Source organism: Mytilus californianus, unplaced genomic scaffold (assembly GCF_021869535.1).
Source record: "Mytilus californianus isolate M0D057914Y unplaced genomic scaffold, xbMytCali1.0.p SCAF_8, whole genome shotgun sequence".
In the NCBI taxonomy this organism is placed as follows: Eukaryota; Metazoa; Mollusca; class Bivalvia; order Mytilida; family Mytilidae; genus Mytilus; species Mytilus californianus.
Window position 1 is genome coordinate 18,805,752 of NW_026262734.1, and position 17,794 is coordinate 18,823,545.

At 32.7% G+C, this 17,794-nt stretch overlaps 1 protein-coding gene across 1 annotated transcript; it reads left to right on the forward strand.

Moving 5' to 3' along the window:
* Positions 1-1,246: 1,246 nt before the first annotated feature.
* LOC127710905 (uncharacterized) lies at positions 1,247-2,410 on the forward strand. Its single transcript, XM_052216869.1, has one exon. The coding sequence runs from the start codon at positions 1,533-1,535 to the stop codon at positions 2,328-2,330; it is 798 nt and encodes a 265-aa protein (XP_052072829.1). The 5' UTR covers positions 1,247-1,532; the 3' UTR covers positions 2,331-2,410.
* The last annotated feature ends 15,384 nt before the right edge of the window (positions 2,411-17,794 follow it).

The window sequence follows — 17,794 nt, forward strand, 5'->3', positions numbered from 1 at the left end:
GTATAACTAACTTACACCCCATTTTAAATCCTATATTTGTTAACATTAAATGAAAAAAAAAAAAACGATAGCATATTTATTGACAATATCAAACCATGATTTATAGAAATATTTTTTTTATTACATGAAACCCCACTAGTAACCTTTCTTTGGTTATCTTCGTTCAAACTTTGACTAGTGAGTATATTTTACAAATGTCATGTTGTTTTGCATATTCCCGTTAAATCCATGTGCTAATATGGATCAGCAGGTCAAGGTTGACTGTTTCGTGTATTCTTATTACAAACAAAAAATACGTCATGCTCCTGGTATACAGTTGTCAATATGGACGGGTATAAGACGGACGACATTTTGTTGCAAGCGTTGGATTTGGTAGAAGAGACTAAAGATAAAGGCAATATTATAACCCAAAGTACTTACCTGTATCATAAGGTAATCATTACTGTATTTTATATCTTACGATTTTATCAAAAACAAAAGCCCCCCCCCCCCCCCCCCCCCCCCCACCTACCTTCTCGAGAATAAACAAACATTCATATTTGAACATACTAAGGGATAGGTGTGTCTGCTTTAAAAACCCGACTACCAGACACGCTCAACATACAATATTTAATATAGAGGAACTCCCTTTTTGGGGGCAATCAGGGGCTGATCCCGGGGGTTCCCAACTCGAGAAAAAGTGGGGTCCAACCATTGGTCTTTTAAATAAAAGTCGGGTCCAACCCGCGGAACCCCCAACCCCGGATCGGCCACTGGGTAACCTCGGGGGGGGGGGGGGGGGGGGGGGGGAGGGGGGGGGGGGGGCGTGGCCGGGAGTTAGAATCCCCATTTTAAAAAAAAAATCAATGCTTTAGAATAGAGACATATGACTGGGATAAAAAAAAATACCTTCAAGCAAAAGAGTATTTAAAGGATTATTTTTGTATACCATATAGATGCTTATTGGAATTTCCTAAATTGTGTTTTTTCAATATCATGAAACTATTTGTAGTGAACACTATTAGTAATTTCTTATGTTCAAGCTATTTAAAAAATAATCAATTTCTACTGTTACGAATAACAATGGACTTTGTTTGCGGGATGTAGAAAGCAGGGGTTTCCAGAAACCCCGCTCGTCACACCCTGTGGTCAAAATCCATTGTTATTCGTAACAATAGATCTATTCAATTTACACATGTTTCAGAAATAGAAACTATGAAGTATAACAATAGAACTGGGGTGTAAGTGCTAAATCGGATAGATATATTTAATAATAGTACGGAAGCACATGTATATGTTTTGGTAAAACACGTGTGTTTGTTTACATCAACACATGTTTTTAGAATACCTGTAATGTTTACAATGTATTCCATTGGATGAAATTCGTCGCATTGCGAATTTAAAACAGGTATTCTATGTATCGTATGATTTTGGCTCGTGTTTCTCGTGCTTGCTGTTTGATATAAATTAAATGTAATTTATAATGTTATTATTCGAAGTTCTGCCTTACGCTGAGTAGCATACGCCGTACTACTGCCTTGCCTGTATTAACCATGACAGACCACCGTTCCGAAGACGAAGACGAATTACTACTACACGAGTCTACAACTCCTGTCGTTCTTAACAGAGAAGCTGCATTTCCTAGTTTGCCTATACCAGTACCGTCGACAGCAACCCAGCAAACAGCGCCACAGCAACAAATAAGTGACAGCACTTTTCAACTGTTTACGTCGTACTTCGATTCTAAAATATCTGCATTGAAGAACGAGTTAGTGTCGGGCAACGACTCCTTAGCCACTAAGTTGAAAAAGGAAGCGTCCGTGAAACTAAAGAGTGAAGGTAATCAAATCCAATTTTCTTTCAATTCCGAAGTCCTTGCTGACCTACAAAAGCTGCAAAAACGTTTTTCGAAGGAAGATTTTGTTTCTATAAATTTAATTTCTGGACTTATCTTAAAGTTGAACAAAAGAAATAAGCTCATCAGAATAGCCGATAAATCTCCTGCTGGTTGGACCACAGTTCGCGAGTACGAGAGTGACGAAATAGCATCAGATTCAGATGACGAGAAAAGACTCCGACAAGCTGAAAGCAGAGCTCTCAAAACCATCAAGGAGAAGAAAAGTCGTACTAAACCTTACGCTAAGCCTTCAGCTACTGTTTCCAGACCTCCTACTAATACTGCAGATATGCCTCTTCAACAGTACAACCAGCCGCCCTTTCGGAGGAACAGTCGCCGAGAGGCGACTTCCTATGACATGTGTTATGAATGCCACCAATTTGGACACTGGAGGACACACTGTCCCAATAGAAGCAGCAAGCAATTTACACCAAGGAACAACCCAGCAACATAAGATAAAAGATAAGTTTCTTAATTTAGTAGATGAATATTTGTTGCATGGGCACATGAATATACTTTTCGAACATGTTAAGTATTTTGATCAGTTGATAAAGTTGATTTTTCCAAATTCGCCAAAGGCGTCAAAAGTAGTTTATCTAAAAATGTAGCTTTTTGGGAGCACATTGGAGCAAGCAAATTTATAATTAATACTATAAAATCAGGTTATATGATTCCTTTTGTGAGTTTACCACCTCCTATGAAATTCCGCAATAATAAATCTGCAGTTGATAATACTGATTTTGTAAACGAAGCTGTTCTCGAACTTTCGAAAAACGGATGCGTACACGAAGTACCATTCCAGCCTTTTGTAGTAAATCCATTAAGTGTTGCCATTCAAAAGTCCGGGAAAAAGAGATTGATATTAGATCTATCTGAATTGAATTTATACGTTTTGAAAAATAAAATAAAATTCGAAGATTGGAAAGTTGCTCAACAATTTTTTAAGAAAGATCTATACCTAATTAAATTTGATTTAAAATCTGGATATTTTCATTTAGACATCTGCAAAGTAGGGTTCTCTTGGAACGGAAAGTTTTATTGCTTTTCAGTTTTAGCTTTTGGTTTGAGTTCTGCGCCTTACATTTTTACAAAATGTTTACGACCTATGGTTAAATACTGGCGTGAAAACGGTGTAGATATAGTGCTTTATCTAGATGATGGTTTAGGTATGTCAGAAGGGTATTTAGAATGTCAAAATATATCTGAATTCGTAAAGTCCTCATTGGAATTAGCTGGATTTTTGATAAATGAACAAAAATCTGTTTTTGATCCAGTTCAACGCTTGGAATGGCTAGGATTAATATGGGATTCGAAAAGCTTTAGTTTAGCAGTGTCTGAACGTAGATTAAATGATGCAAAAGAATCGCTTGACAATATTTTGAATAAATTTCCAATTATAAGTGCTCGTCAGTTAGCACAATTCACAGGTAGAATTATTTCTGTCTCCAGTTATGGGCAATGTCACAAGCCTAATGACAAGGCATTTATATTTTGCAATTGAGAACAGAAAATCATGGGATGGTAATTAAAATATTGCTTACACTGAGTGTGTATTAGCAGAGTTGAGATTTTGGTCAGACAGTTTGACAAATCTTAATCAGAAGAATTTTGTGAATGACACCTTACCAAACATAGTGGTGTATTCAGATGCTAGTAATGTAGCCGCAGGTGCTTTTACTGTAGAGTTGAATGAAAAAGTTTTTCATTCCACATGGAGCGAATATGAGAAAAACATGAGTTCGACCTGGCGAGAATTAAGGGCTATTCAATTAGCTTTGTATTCATTTAAATCTGTTTTAAAAAACAGTACTGTCAAATGGCACACCGATAATCAAAACTGTGTAAAAATAATCAATAGAGGTAGCACCAAGATGCATTTACAGTGTTTTGCATATGACATTTTTAAATTTTGTTCGAAGGAAGGAGTCATTGTACATCCAATATGGGTACCTAGATCAGAAAATTGTAGAGCTGATTTTTTGTCTAAAATGATAGATATAGATGACTGGCAAACATCTTCGGAGTTTTTTGAATTCATGGATAATTTATGGGGTCCTTATACTGTTGATAGATTTGCCAATTTTGCTAATACAAAATTGAAGCGATTTAATTCAAAATTTTGGAATCCCGGGAGTGAAGCTATTGATGCTTTTACACAAAATTGGAAAAATGAAAATAATTGGATAGTCCCTCCAATTGATTTAGTTACTAAAAGTATAAATCATTTAGTACTCTGTAAAGCCGAAGGTACCCTGATAGTACCAAAATGGCCGTCTTCATCGTTTTGGACTTTATTATTTAGAAGAAACATGGAATTTCGTCATTATGTATTGGAAGTAATTGAATTTTCCAGTGAACAACGCATATTTCTTCAAGGGAACAACAAGAATTCCATTTTTGGCTCTAAGAATTTTAATTCTGATATTTTAGCTGTTAGGCTAAGAACAATGTAGATAACTGTTTTTGTATTACTGTGACATAGACATGACACATGTTTACAAGGCTATAGAAATGATAGCGAGGTCTTTTTTAGAAATCTGACAAGGCTATAGTACGGAGCAAGGTCAGTAATGATTATATATTAAACGCATTTGTCATGTATTATATACTTTTTTATTTACTATCTGTTTGAATTTTTACATTTTTCAGATATTTTCAGCGTTGGTAGGTGGTCATCAGAAATTCTTTCACCACACCAGCCATTACAAAATTTAGCAAAGTGTCTTCCAGAATTTTGTCTTCACTCTAGAGCTGAAAGCACTCGGAAGAAGTACAGGTACGCCTTTAACAATTTTTGTAGATGGTGTAATTCATTTAATCTTAATTCTTTACCAGCATCAGACTATGATGTTTCGTTATACCTGATTCATTTATGTAAAAAACACAAATCCGCATCTATAGTTGAAGGAGCTTACTATGCAATTAGTTGGTCACATAAACTAGCTGGATTTGCCGATCCTTGTAATTCTTTTTTATGTACATCTATTAAAGAAGGAGTTCATAGGTCAATCGGGCATTACATTGTAAAAAAGAAAGAGCCTATTACACCTGAAATTCTGTACCAGATTGTACAAAAATACGGTAACAAATTCAGTACTTTAAATCATAGAAGAATCGCCTGTATGTGTCTTACAAGTTATGCAGGATTTTTAAGATTTTCCGAACTTGTTAATTTGAAAAGATCAGATATACAGTTTTATCCTACTTATATGTCTTTATTTATCGAAAAAAGTAAGACTGACCAACACAGAGAAGGTAGTAGAGTGTTGATTTCGAAGACTAGTTCTATGACATGTCCGGTATCTATGTTACACACATATTTATCACAAGCTAACATAGCAATCGATTCTAACGAATTCATTTTTAGAGCAGTAACTTTTCGTAAGAAAACAAACACTTATGTTTTAAGAGGAATTACTCCTCTATCTTATACAAGGGCTAGAGAGTTGTTGTTAGACGCTCTTGGATCTTAAGGTCTAGAAAAATCTAATTTTGGTTTACACAGTTTGAGAGCAGGTGGTGCGACGGCTGCAGCCGCTGCTGGTATAAATGACAGGTTATTCAAGAAACATGGGAAATGGGCATCTGAAACTGCAAAAGATGGGTATGTTCAGGAAAACATATCAGAAAAATTAACAGTTTCTAAAAACCTTGGCATATGACCCTCCCCCTTTTCTTTCTTTGTTACTTTCGAAAGTATGCTACCCTCACAAGGAGAGCTCATTTCTGATACATGTGTTGAGTTTTATTGCATAAATAATTTATGTTCGTTTAAGTCTGGCGAATTAGAACATAAATATATTTAATAATAGTACGGAAGCACATGTATATGTTTTGGTAAAACACGTGTGTTTGTTTACATCAACACATGTTTTTAGAATACCTGTAATGTTTACAATGTATTCCATTGGATGAAATTCGTCGCATTGCGAATTTAAAACAGGTATTCTATGTATCGTATGATTTTGGCTCGTGTTTCTCGTGCTTGCTGTTTGAAATAAATTAAATGTAATTTATAATGTTATTATTCGAAGTTCTGCCTTACGCTGAGTAGCATACGCCGTACTACTGCCTTGCCTGTATTAAGCCCCCCCCCCCCCCCCCCCAATCACCAAGACCATCTATTGTTTTTATGTGGAAAGTAATGTTTTACTTATAATGATTTATTTAAGTTGTATTTCTTGTTTTGTAGATTGGTGTATATTTGTATGTATTAATGGTTGGCTGACTTTGATCGAGCCTGTATGACTGTTTTTATACCTAATTAATAACGACTGAGATTAAGCCGTAATGTGCTTAAAATGAACTTTGAAACGAACTGTTTGATTTATATTATACATTGGTTAATAAAAAGTATGCTACTCTCACAAGGAGAGCTCATTTCTGATACATGTGTTGAGTTTTATTGCATAAATAATTTATGTTCGTTTAAGTCTGGCGAATTAGAACATAATCTATGAAAAGGTATATACTAACCTAGACTTAATGAACTTTTGAAAGACTGAGGTACATGTGTCCTTGTTTTGAATCATTATTATTCTTTAAGAATTATACGTATGGGAATCTATATCTATTTTTTTCTATATAGATTATCAACTATATCTTTTATTACCATATAGCATATAAGTGAGGTTAAGCGATCTGTGTAAAGTTCTTTATTGCCAAGTTTTAGATATCTTAAATGATCCGTATGGAGGTGCTCTTAATTGCAGGAAGCTAATACAGATAAGAAATATAAATGTTCCGAATGAACAATAATTAGCGTTCCGAATATTCCTCCATAGACCTTATTTCTAACTAATTAATATGCGTGAACCATCAGGGGTTCACGCAATAAACCTGCTATTTAAGGGGCGCAATTAGTGCCCATAGGAATACCTACTACCTGTTGATACACTTAATCTCCGAAACGTGTATGTTGTCCAGGAGAAAGTTTAAAGCTTCAATAATATCTTCATATTTCCAGTAAGTGTATCTAGCATACTTTCCTTTTTCGTTACAGAAAAAGGCTTTAAACGAGTTACAGCAAATAAGTTTGCAATGAGATGTTTCAAAAGACCATTTAATTCAATATGAAAACTTTTTCTTGATAAGATTGTGTGGAAGTGTAGTGTAGACAGTAGAAAAATCAAAAAGAGTATCAGCTGCAGAGTATCTGGTATCCGCAGTTAACAAAGAAATTCAAGGTAATTGGATGAAGTTTATAACAAAAATTGCAATAAGAATCCCAAACGTAACCCAGATCACCATTTGCTCCAACATATACATGATAAAGGCCTTTTTCGTACTTGTAACGTACTGTGTTCATTTGACCAGTTTTTTTCTTTCACTGGTAAAGTTTAGGCTTAATCATATATCACCAAAATGCAAATGCAATAGGTACTTGTTTTGTTTTTTCATATATTTTGTAGATTTAATGCCTGAATGAAGAACGTTTTTGGTAGGTAAAAGAAATCTTGAGATGTACAAATGTATTCTCAATGCAAAGTTTAACCTAAAACTGGATGTCCTATAATTGTTGGAACTCCGTTCATAAAATCTGTTATATATTCTTAATGGTGACAAAGGAATTAAAAAAAACCAACAATTTAATTTGATAACTTAAAGACGCTTTTATTGTTTCCCCTATTAAATGGATCCTCTCTTCATTTTACCATGCGCCTATAAGGAACGATTTCCTCATTTCCTTTTTTCTTGCATTGATCATGTAATTTATCCAATTTTCAAGTTCCAGTTTCAATACAAGATTCATAAATGCTGAATTTATAAAGATAGAGGAAAATTTATATTACAGCTCATACTGCGGCCAATGTGTATTTTGTATATAAAGTTGCACATTGACTGTTTTTAAAAGAATGGTGTAAAATACTATGCTTAATAAATATGAATTGGTTTCTGTGTATGCTTTAACCAGTATTGCAAGAACATCTTGATGTCCTTTTGTTTATATGAAAGTTTTTGATTATATACCCTGAAAATACCCAAAAAAGGCTTTTCAAAAGCTGTTTCATAAAGCTAAAAAAATGACAATGACAAACACTCTGCAGAAAATCCTGTTAATCCAACATCAGGATGGTTTCTTCGCCAAAACTGGACAACCAAAACTTAAGAAGAAAAATGTGCCAAATATGACATAATAAGACTGGGTATTACCAAACTTCGCATTTGACAGATTAAAGTAACAAATTAGAATATTTATAAGCCATTGTTAACATAGGAATCCGAATACAAACATTTCAACACTAGTTTCATAGATGAAGGTATGTAATCCTGAAAATTGTCCAGTATGTTTTTTAATTTAAGAAATGCAATAAATTATGTAAAAATTGAATATCTTCATACGGTAAGATTATTCGAGTGTAAAATTACTTGAAAAGTGCTTATTTGCAACTTGATCTGCAACTTAACATGGGGAACACTGCTAAAAAATACAGTTATGTCAAAGGGAGGTAATTCTGATTTTCCATATGATTTTACACATTATTAGAAGAAATATGTGCAAAATGTGATATAAAATGGAGAGAACATTTATGTCTTTCATTAATTCTATAACTCTAAAGAGTAATTTCTATTGTTTATTTCAATCTGGACATAAAACTGATTTTTCCCATATATACCCCATGCTTCCTCCCACAGTATACTCAGTGCATGCTTGCCAGCCGCAGTTAAACATAGAATTTTGTATGAAAAACAACTTTAACTGGTTCCAAAAAGCTTCCATTGCATTAACATGATTGATATTTACAGGAAATGAGCTTTAAGATTATTATGTGGCCTTGCAAAAGTACAGTGACATGGTGCATATTTCCGATAGGGGTAAATTCAGTAAAAAATCTCCCATTGACTTTAATGCAAATCTATGTCTTGAATTAAATTAATACCTGATTTACCTTTAAAAATCAAAAGCATTCATATATCATTCATTAAAGTACAAATGTAGCCCCATCTTTTGCAACAATAAAACATAGGGTCATGCGGCATTTTTGGGCATTCACATGGCCTTGTTTACAAACACTGTAGATCGCACTTAATTCGTATACTGACTCTAGTTTTGATCCATCTAACAAAAAATATTTATTACAAACATTATCTACCAGTCAGAAGAGCACAGGACTTCAATGTTATGCAGAAAGCTATTTATTTACTGACTTTACCCCTTTACTATAAACTAGCTACAATAATAACATGAATTATCTCTCTTTTCCTTGTAAACGTTTTTTGTTTACTTTACAACAATATTTGTACTTTATGTTTTACTATGTGACAGTTTATGCAAATATCATATCTATAAAGTATTTTGTCTTGTGTATTTGTACTTTTAAAACTGTTCATTCGTTATAAATTTAGAAAATGAAATGTTTTCTAGATTAGAAAATGTATATGATATCCTAGAGCACAATGCGTGTTTTTTGAATACCTTGCATCAGATACGATTAGGACAGTCAAATATTGAACATTTGAGAGCAGGATTAGCAAGAGTGCCTACAAATAACAACAAACATCGTTTGGTGAAGTGCCAACCTTAGTTTAAGCACATATACATTCATAAAAAATAGCAAAGCCAATTTCCATTGAATCTATTTTACACCAAAACTGTTTTCCAAAATTCTCCCAATACTTACTGAAAACTCTCAGTATGACAGTCGCATGTCAATAGTGTGTACTTTCGGGTTCTAAACCATTATTGCGTATTATTAAGGGTGTTCGCTCCTCTGTGTCAAAATAAAAAGCTTTGTAAAAGACTGTCATAATTTTGATAGTATTTAAATAACTGAACTTAAAAAGCCAAAAAAAATAAAAATGAAAGGGTAGTGTCCTTATTTTTGAGATAAAAGTAATTGAAAATTTTGCAGGAAATGATTCAATCTAGATTTTTCTTATATTCAACATGTTTAACATTGACACCTTTTTTCTTTCAAAAACCATAAAAATAACAAGGATATTATAAGATTTTCAAATATAGCTTTCTAAACTATATGTAATAAGATTATGAACAGAAAAGTAGGGATTGGCTGGCAAAATTTTTAATGGCACTACATGGATAAAACTAGAGAATTCCGAATATCTGACAAAAAGTCAAAATAAAAGCATCCTTAATCATGTTAATGTTCTAGATGAGGAGGTGTCCTCTATCAACATGCTTAAAAGTCTGATCAGTGGCATATCTGCACTACATGTATATAGATACATGTATAGGAAGATGTGGTATGAGTGCCAATGAGACAACTCTCCATCCAAATTACAATTTATAAAAGTAAACCATTATACGTCAAGGTACGGCCTTCAACACGGAGCATTGGCTCACAACGAACAGCAAGCTTTAAAGGGCCCAAAAAAATTACTAGTGTAAAGCCATTCAAACGGAAAAACCAACGGTCTAATCTATACAAAAACGAGAAACGAGAAACACGTATGAACTACATAAACAGACGACAACTACTGTAATCAGATTCCCGACTTAGGACAGGTGCAAACATTTGCAGCGGGAATAAACGTTTTAATGGTACCAAACCTTCTCCCTTTTCTGAAACAATAGTATAACATCACAACATAGAAAAACACACTATAAAATATCAATTGGAAGGCTTAACTCAATAAAAAAAGCGAATTAAGGGATAAATAATTAAAGTCAAAAGTATATAAACAGGTTTAAACAAAGTTAAAGTATGATATCACTGTGAAATGTCAATTTTTTTTTTAGAAAATCTTCACTTTTGAAGAAACCTGCGTCATATTATACACAGGTTAATATGCACAGTTTATCAGTGTTTATATAACATACATCGTTCAGAGAGTAAATTCTTTTCTAATACAAATGATATGAAAAGTGAAATGTGGTGAGATTTCAATGAGACCATTATCCAACAGAACACAAATGAAGGGGATTTATAAGCAATTATTTGTCGCCGTACGACCTTCAACAATGAGCAGAACATACACGTCAGCTATAAAAGGCCCCGACATGACAAAATGTAAAACAACCAACTAACGAAAAACTAATATGACATCAAACGTTATCAATGACCACCACTGAATTGGATGCTCATATAAAATTTGACAGGATTGAGCCAAGGCTCCGTGTTGAAGGCCGTACTTTGACTATAATTGTTTACTTTTTACACATTGTGACTTGGATGGAGAGTTGTCTCATTGGTACTCATACCACATCTTCTTATTTCTATTGAACATGTTTCGAGTTGTAGATTTTCATAGTTTGTTCTTATGTTGTGCTGTTACAGCACTGTACCAGGTTAAAGGAGGGTTGGGCGCGCCTGGAATTAAGTTTAATTCGACATCTTCTGTATGTTCCTGTCTCAAGTTTGTTAATGTATATCATATTTGTTTTTCGTTTATTGTTTTGTACATAAATCGGGCCGTTAGTTTTCTTGTTTCAAGTGTTTTAATTTACAGGATTTGTCTTTTTGGGGCCCTAAACTTGCTATGAGATATTAGTTTTGTCATTTTTGAAGACTGTACAGTGGCCTACAGTTGCTTACCCCATTTCATTTGTTCTCTGGTGGAGATTTGTCGCGTTGGCAATCATACCACATATTCTTATTTTTATTTGTGAAGTGCTCACGCCACATCTACGCAACAGTTCTAACAAATTGCATACATATGGAATGAATATTCTTAGTTTTTTTTTATTGTGACTGGAGTGTCTTACCGTTCGCCCGTTCTTCCTTCCGTCTCAATTTTGTCTTAGCTAATTCTCTTGAATACCTGACAGCTTTCTCCTATCTAATCAAATCATATTACGATTTCGAGACAAGTCCAACGAAACGCTTTTTTTTCCAATAATTCATTTCAGTGGTGTGTATTGAAACGACTTATATCAGTCCAAGGAAATGGTTCCGTTCCAACCAATACTTGTGAAGGCTTGTATGGATGTACACTGCTACTTTTGCATAGGTACTACTTCTGTACTAAAAATCTGTAGTACTGGAAATTTACTTTTAATATTAAGTACTATTTCTTTACTTTAAAATTCTTGTAATATTTAGGTACCTGTATTTTACAGTTCTTGATTTGTACTTGAAATTTTTGGTACAGAAGTAATACCAACAGGGATAACAATATTCCATGTTTGAAAATCATAACTTTAAGAGATTTGAAATAGACAAACTTTCAAAATGCTGAAAATGTAACGGTGTAACCAAAGTTTTGTAGTACTTAAAATTCAAGTACATATCAAGTACTGTAAAATACAGGTACCTAAATATTACAATAATTTTAAAGTAACAAAATAGTACTGAATATTAAAAGTAGATTTTCAGTACTATAGATTTTTGGCACAAAATTGTACCTATGCAAAAGTAGCTGTATATAAAATGAGTTCTCACACACTCAATCAGAACTCAACAAGCTTGAACTAAATCCTCGTGAAGGATATGATTTTATGAAATTCGTAATGTATGTTGGACTTCAAATATTCTAAACATTGAATTTCTAATGAAAAATCCTTATTTTCGAGAGAAAAAAAGCGAGAAAGCGAACTTTAGATAAGCACAGTCTTATTCGTAGTTTTCCTTTTTCTTGATTTAAAATGAAAAAAAAAAACAATTTATGGTTAACTACTGATATTTTTACCGTTCAATGTAAATTACGTACAAATATTATCATATTCAAAAGAAACAATAATTTTGAGAATATTGCTTAAAATACAAAATTTTCAATATTTATAATTATTTCAATATGCTGAACAAAAGGACAATTTTTCCGAATAAATATTGCTGAGAATCTTCACCATAAAATATCATTGTGCCCCTCTTATTTTGTTTTTAACCCGAATTATTTTTGTGTTTCCTTGAGTAAATAATGAATTTGCCATTCCTTTATATTGGGACGGCAAGTATTTTTGCGCGTTTCTCTCTCGGTTAATCAGAATCAGAATCAGAATAATTTATTATAGTGTCACATACCAATATAAAACACAATGAATACATAATTACATAATTACATAATATACAATTAAAAATTAAATATTACAATTAAAATATTGGTACTCAGCCAAATTACTGACTTATGAGACACTTGAAAATGCTAAGGCAAAATGGGATTAATTTCATATAAAGATTTTGACAGCTAATGCCGGGGGGGGGGCATTGTCAATATCTAGTTTTAACTTATGTGATATATTTTGTGAATAAAGTCTCTGTTCTTCTTTCTTATTAGAGATGACCAATAGGTTACAGAATATTTCATATTTTACTGAATAAAAGAAAGAAAAATATCATACAATCATAACAAATATTTAATTTCTGAATCAGCACTGAATTACAAGCACAATTTTAAATTAGCATACTAATGTTATCATATATAATTAGCACAATTTTAAAGATTTTTGTTTTTGATTTTTTTTTTATTAAAGTTTCTGTTATAAATAAAAACAAGTTTGTGGAGAAACGTGTCTTTTTTTGTTCTATTTAACTTTTCGTGTTGCATAATCTAAAGGATAATTGAATTATTTAGACTTTTCTAATTGCATAAAATTCATAAAATTGCAACTTTTATTAAATGAAACAAAAAATATTCCAAGAGAAGCAACATTCCCAGTGACAAATCTTTTTATTGCAGATTTTTTTCTGATTTCACAGCTTTTGAAATCATAGAAAGATTCAATTTTATTAATTGAATATAAAAAATAACAACTCAAGAGAGACAATTCACCCATTACATGTTGTTTAAATTGTTATAAAAACACAAATGTTTAATTTGTTTATTTAAATTTTTTAACTAAATTAACATTTCGCCTTAGTTCAATTCCCATCTCGCTTTAGTATTTTTTTTACCTTTTTTACATGGAATTCACAGCTAAAGCGAAATGGGAACACACCATTAAAATCATCATAACACACAATACCTTCTTCGGTAAAACAGTTACATGTCATGTAAAGTTTTTGCTAAAAATGGTTGAATTGCATCATTTGACATTACGATAATAAATTTGTCTTGTAAATCAAGATCGTTAAAAGTCCAACAAATATCACCAGATTTTTTCATTAAATCATATCTTAAATCTGCATACAAATTGCACCCTAACAAAAAATGTTTTTTTTTTATCCTCAACACAATTCTCTGTACATTATGTACAAGAACGTTCATTTAAAGGAATTTTTCGCCTACACTGGCAAAAATGCCACACATGTGTACATGCGTGACACATGCGTTTCACATGCGTGTCACACGCATGTGAAAGAGACGTTTCATGCCACGCATGTGACACATGTGTGAAAAACACATGTGACACATGTGTGAAAAACACATGTGATACGCATGATACACACATGTGATCATGCGTTTCACATGTGAATCACATGCGTAAGGAAGTACACCTGTGATACATGTGTGATTACTACATGTAAAAGGCATGGTGCCTGTATTAAATATTTTTCAAAATGTCCTCCTATTTGTCCAATTACCATGATTGTTGACATGTTTCTCAGTTCTCATGTACATGCAATTTCTAACACATTTTTCTAACACATGCGTTATACATGTGTTTTCTCTATATATACACAGGCAAAATGAAATTAAGGTTAATTGAGCATCAATCACACAAATTCACAGTATTTGAGCATATTTTAGATAAGTTAATGCTAATCTAGTACACATTCTATTTTGATATATAAATATTCTTCTTGGTCATGACTATGTGTTCATACTTCCATTATATTTTACTTTCTTGATCCTAAACAATACAAAAAATATTTATCTATCAACTCCCAACTCACAATATCTCCAATGCAAGAGATAAGATGCAATAAAACAAAGAGAGGAGCAAATATCCAGGTCACCTTAGTTCATTCCTAGAATTTTTTCGGTTATGTTCAAGTCTCAATACTTTTTTTAAAAGTCATGTAAGGATTGGTGATTCATTTATAGAATATGTATGCACTAATGTATATTTCATTTTTAATATGTATGTACAAGTCATTTTGTGGTTATCAGCCATGAGACAATCCAATACCATTATGGAAATAGTCTTACTTGCAAAAGATGCCAATTTTTCTTTTGAAAGTTTTGAAGAAAAAAAGTATTTCACCCTGCCACATATTCCTGTGCCTGTTTCAAGCCAGGAACCTTTTCAGTGGTTGTCTAAGTCTCATCCTAATAAAAAAAAATATTTAAAGAATTTGGTGTTGATGGCAGCTCTTTGATTGGTATAGACTCTGGTTAATTAAGTAGATCATGACATTGTTTAGACACCTGTTCATTGTTGAGGACTGTATGTTAGCACCTTAATGCCTTTCATGTGTTTTTGTTGTGTAGCTGTCTGATTTATTTATACCTCATATCTCATTGTATTAATAAACTGAAATAGAAAGTTCTGTGAAATATATTTTGATATACCATATTGAAAGTCTTGCTGTTATTTACAACCATTTCCTTCTTATTTCATATATCTATTTCAGTTTTTCATTTTAACACCAATCTTAAGGTTAAGGCAAAAAGAAAACAAATGTTGACAAACAACAGGCATATACCATTAGAAGATCTCAAAGTTTGGCTGCACAATAGACTAAAAATTCTTGTTATTTCAAATATTTATATAAAATTCAGTTTAAAACATGCATTTTCCATTTTTAGACTATAATTGTCATGTTGACACAATAATTTGAATTTGAATTGTATTATATTCTGAGAGTACTTATACACAATATTTAATTTCATGTGTTTTAGATTTCTTAAATACACCACTCCCATATAATGACTACATGTATGTTAGTAATGTTTAAGAGTTCTCTCCTGCATGTAATTGCTGTAATTGCTATTTGTACCCAAGGCTTCCATTATACATTTGCACTTATCCTTCTAAGATGTTGCTTGAATGATAAAATCCTGTAATACATTATAAGCCATCAGACTCTTGGAATACAGTTGCTGTAATAAAAAAAATAAACTGTAATCACAGAGATATGTCTTGCTTTTTAGTAATTTCGATAATGCAAATGTTGAAATTAAAATAGCAACACTTTTACATGTAAGATTTGCAAATATTCAAAGTCAATGAACCATGACTAAAGGTACATGGCTAAACAATCTCCATGGAAATTAGATGTGCCAATGCTAATACAACGCATACCAAATACCATTGACTTATCATAAGTAGTTCCCTTTAAAAAACCTAAACACAAACTAATACATGTAAACTAAGAAAATTTTAAAGTCAATAAACGATAACTGAGGGGGGGGGGGGGGGGCAAATAATCTCCATGGTAATGAGATGTGCCAATGCTAATACAACTGCATACCAAATATCATTGACTTACCACTAGTGGTTTCCCATAAGCCGACCTAATCACAAACTAATACATGAAAACTAAGCAAAAGTTTCAAAGTCAATAGACCATGACTGAGGGGGCAGGGCCAAATAATCTTCATGGAAATGAGATATGCCAATGCGTATTCAACTGCATACCAATTATCATGAACTTACCACTAGTGGTTCCCCATAAACTGACCTAGTCACAAACTAATACATGAAAACTAAGCAAAAATTTAAAAGTCAATAGACCATGACTGAGAGGGTGGGGCCAAATAATCTCCATGGAAATGAGATATGCCAATGCTTATACAACTGCATACCAATCATAATTAACTTACCACTAGTGGTTCTCCATAAACTGACCTAATCACAAACTAATACATGAAGACTAAGCAAGAATTTCAAATTAAGTCAATAAACCATAACTGAGGGGGCGGGGCCAAATAATCTCCATGGTAATGAGATGTGCCAATACTAATACAACTGCATACCAAATATCTTCGACTTACTACTTGTGGTTCACTATAAACTAGACCTAATTACAAACTAATACATTGTTGACGCCGCTGTCGTCACCAACGCCAGAAACAGCATACCTATGCCTCGCTTTTTGACTCCGTCAAGCGAGACAAAAACAGCATATATTTTTTGTAAAACATACATCAAATATTGGCTTACCAATCAGGCAAAAAATGATAACATCAATTTAATCTCCAATGATTTACCAAACTTACATATATATATATATATATATATCGTGTGAACAACTGGAGTGGAATATAATAGTTGTTGTTTATCATATTTATTTTTCGTTTAATGTCTTTTACGTAAATTGGAATTGTATTACATCTGTCATTTCAGGACCTTTTATAGCTTGCTAGATGCAGTATCAGTTTTGCTCATTGTTGAAAGCTGTTCATACAGTGATCTATAGTTGCTAACATTCAGTCATTTGGACTCTGGTGGATAGTTGTCTCATTGGCAATAATACTACATATTCTCATTTTTATCAACATAAATTACCGTAATAATGAAAACTTACTCTATTCATGCATGTGTACTACACATTACCTGTATATATAATATATACTAGAATACTCCCGGGACATCATGGTGTCGTGACTGAAGCAAAGTACCTTAGCCTTATTTTTAGCCTGGATTTTAAGATTTTTCGTTTTGTCATCTAATAATGTCATGCTGGTCATAAGGTGCACAGTTTTCTCTGCTTTCAAAATCTTTCTTTTTAAACCCTTCGACCCAGAACTTGTTAATTATCTATAGTAATAATTATGTGGAAAACAAATGGGCCTGGAATGGTGTAATTTTTAATCAACACCATTGTCCTATATATATAAGTTATAAATAAAGTTGAATTATTTGAATCGTCATTTTTATGTCATGCCGGCTCACAAATTGGACCTTGTTATTTTAGTATTATAGATCTAGATTACTAAGTGCTTGTAGAAACACAATTCCTCATTTTTCAAGCCCCTTTCTTACATGTCTTAACCTCATTTAAATTACAATATCAACTAAATGCTCCAAGGAGCCCGTGTTGCTCACCTGATATTTTTTTTATTTTACAATTGATGCATGAAATAATGCAACCGATATACTTTTGCTTTAGTTTCAAAGATGTAAGTCAAAAA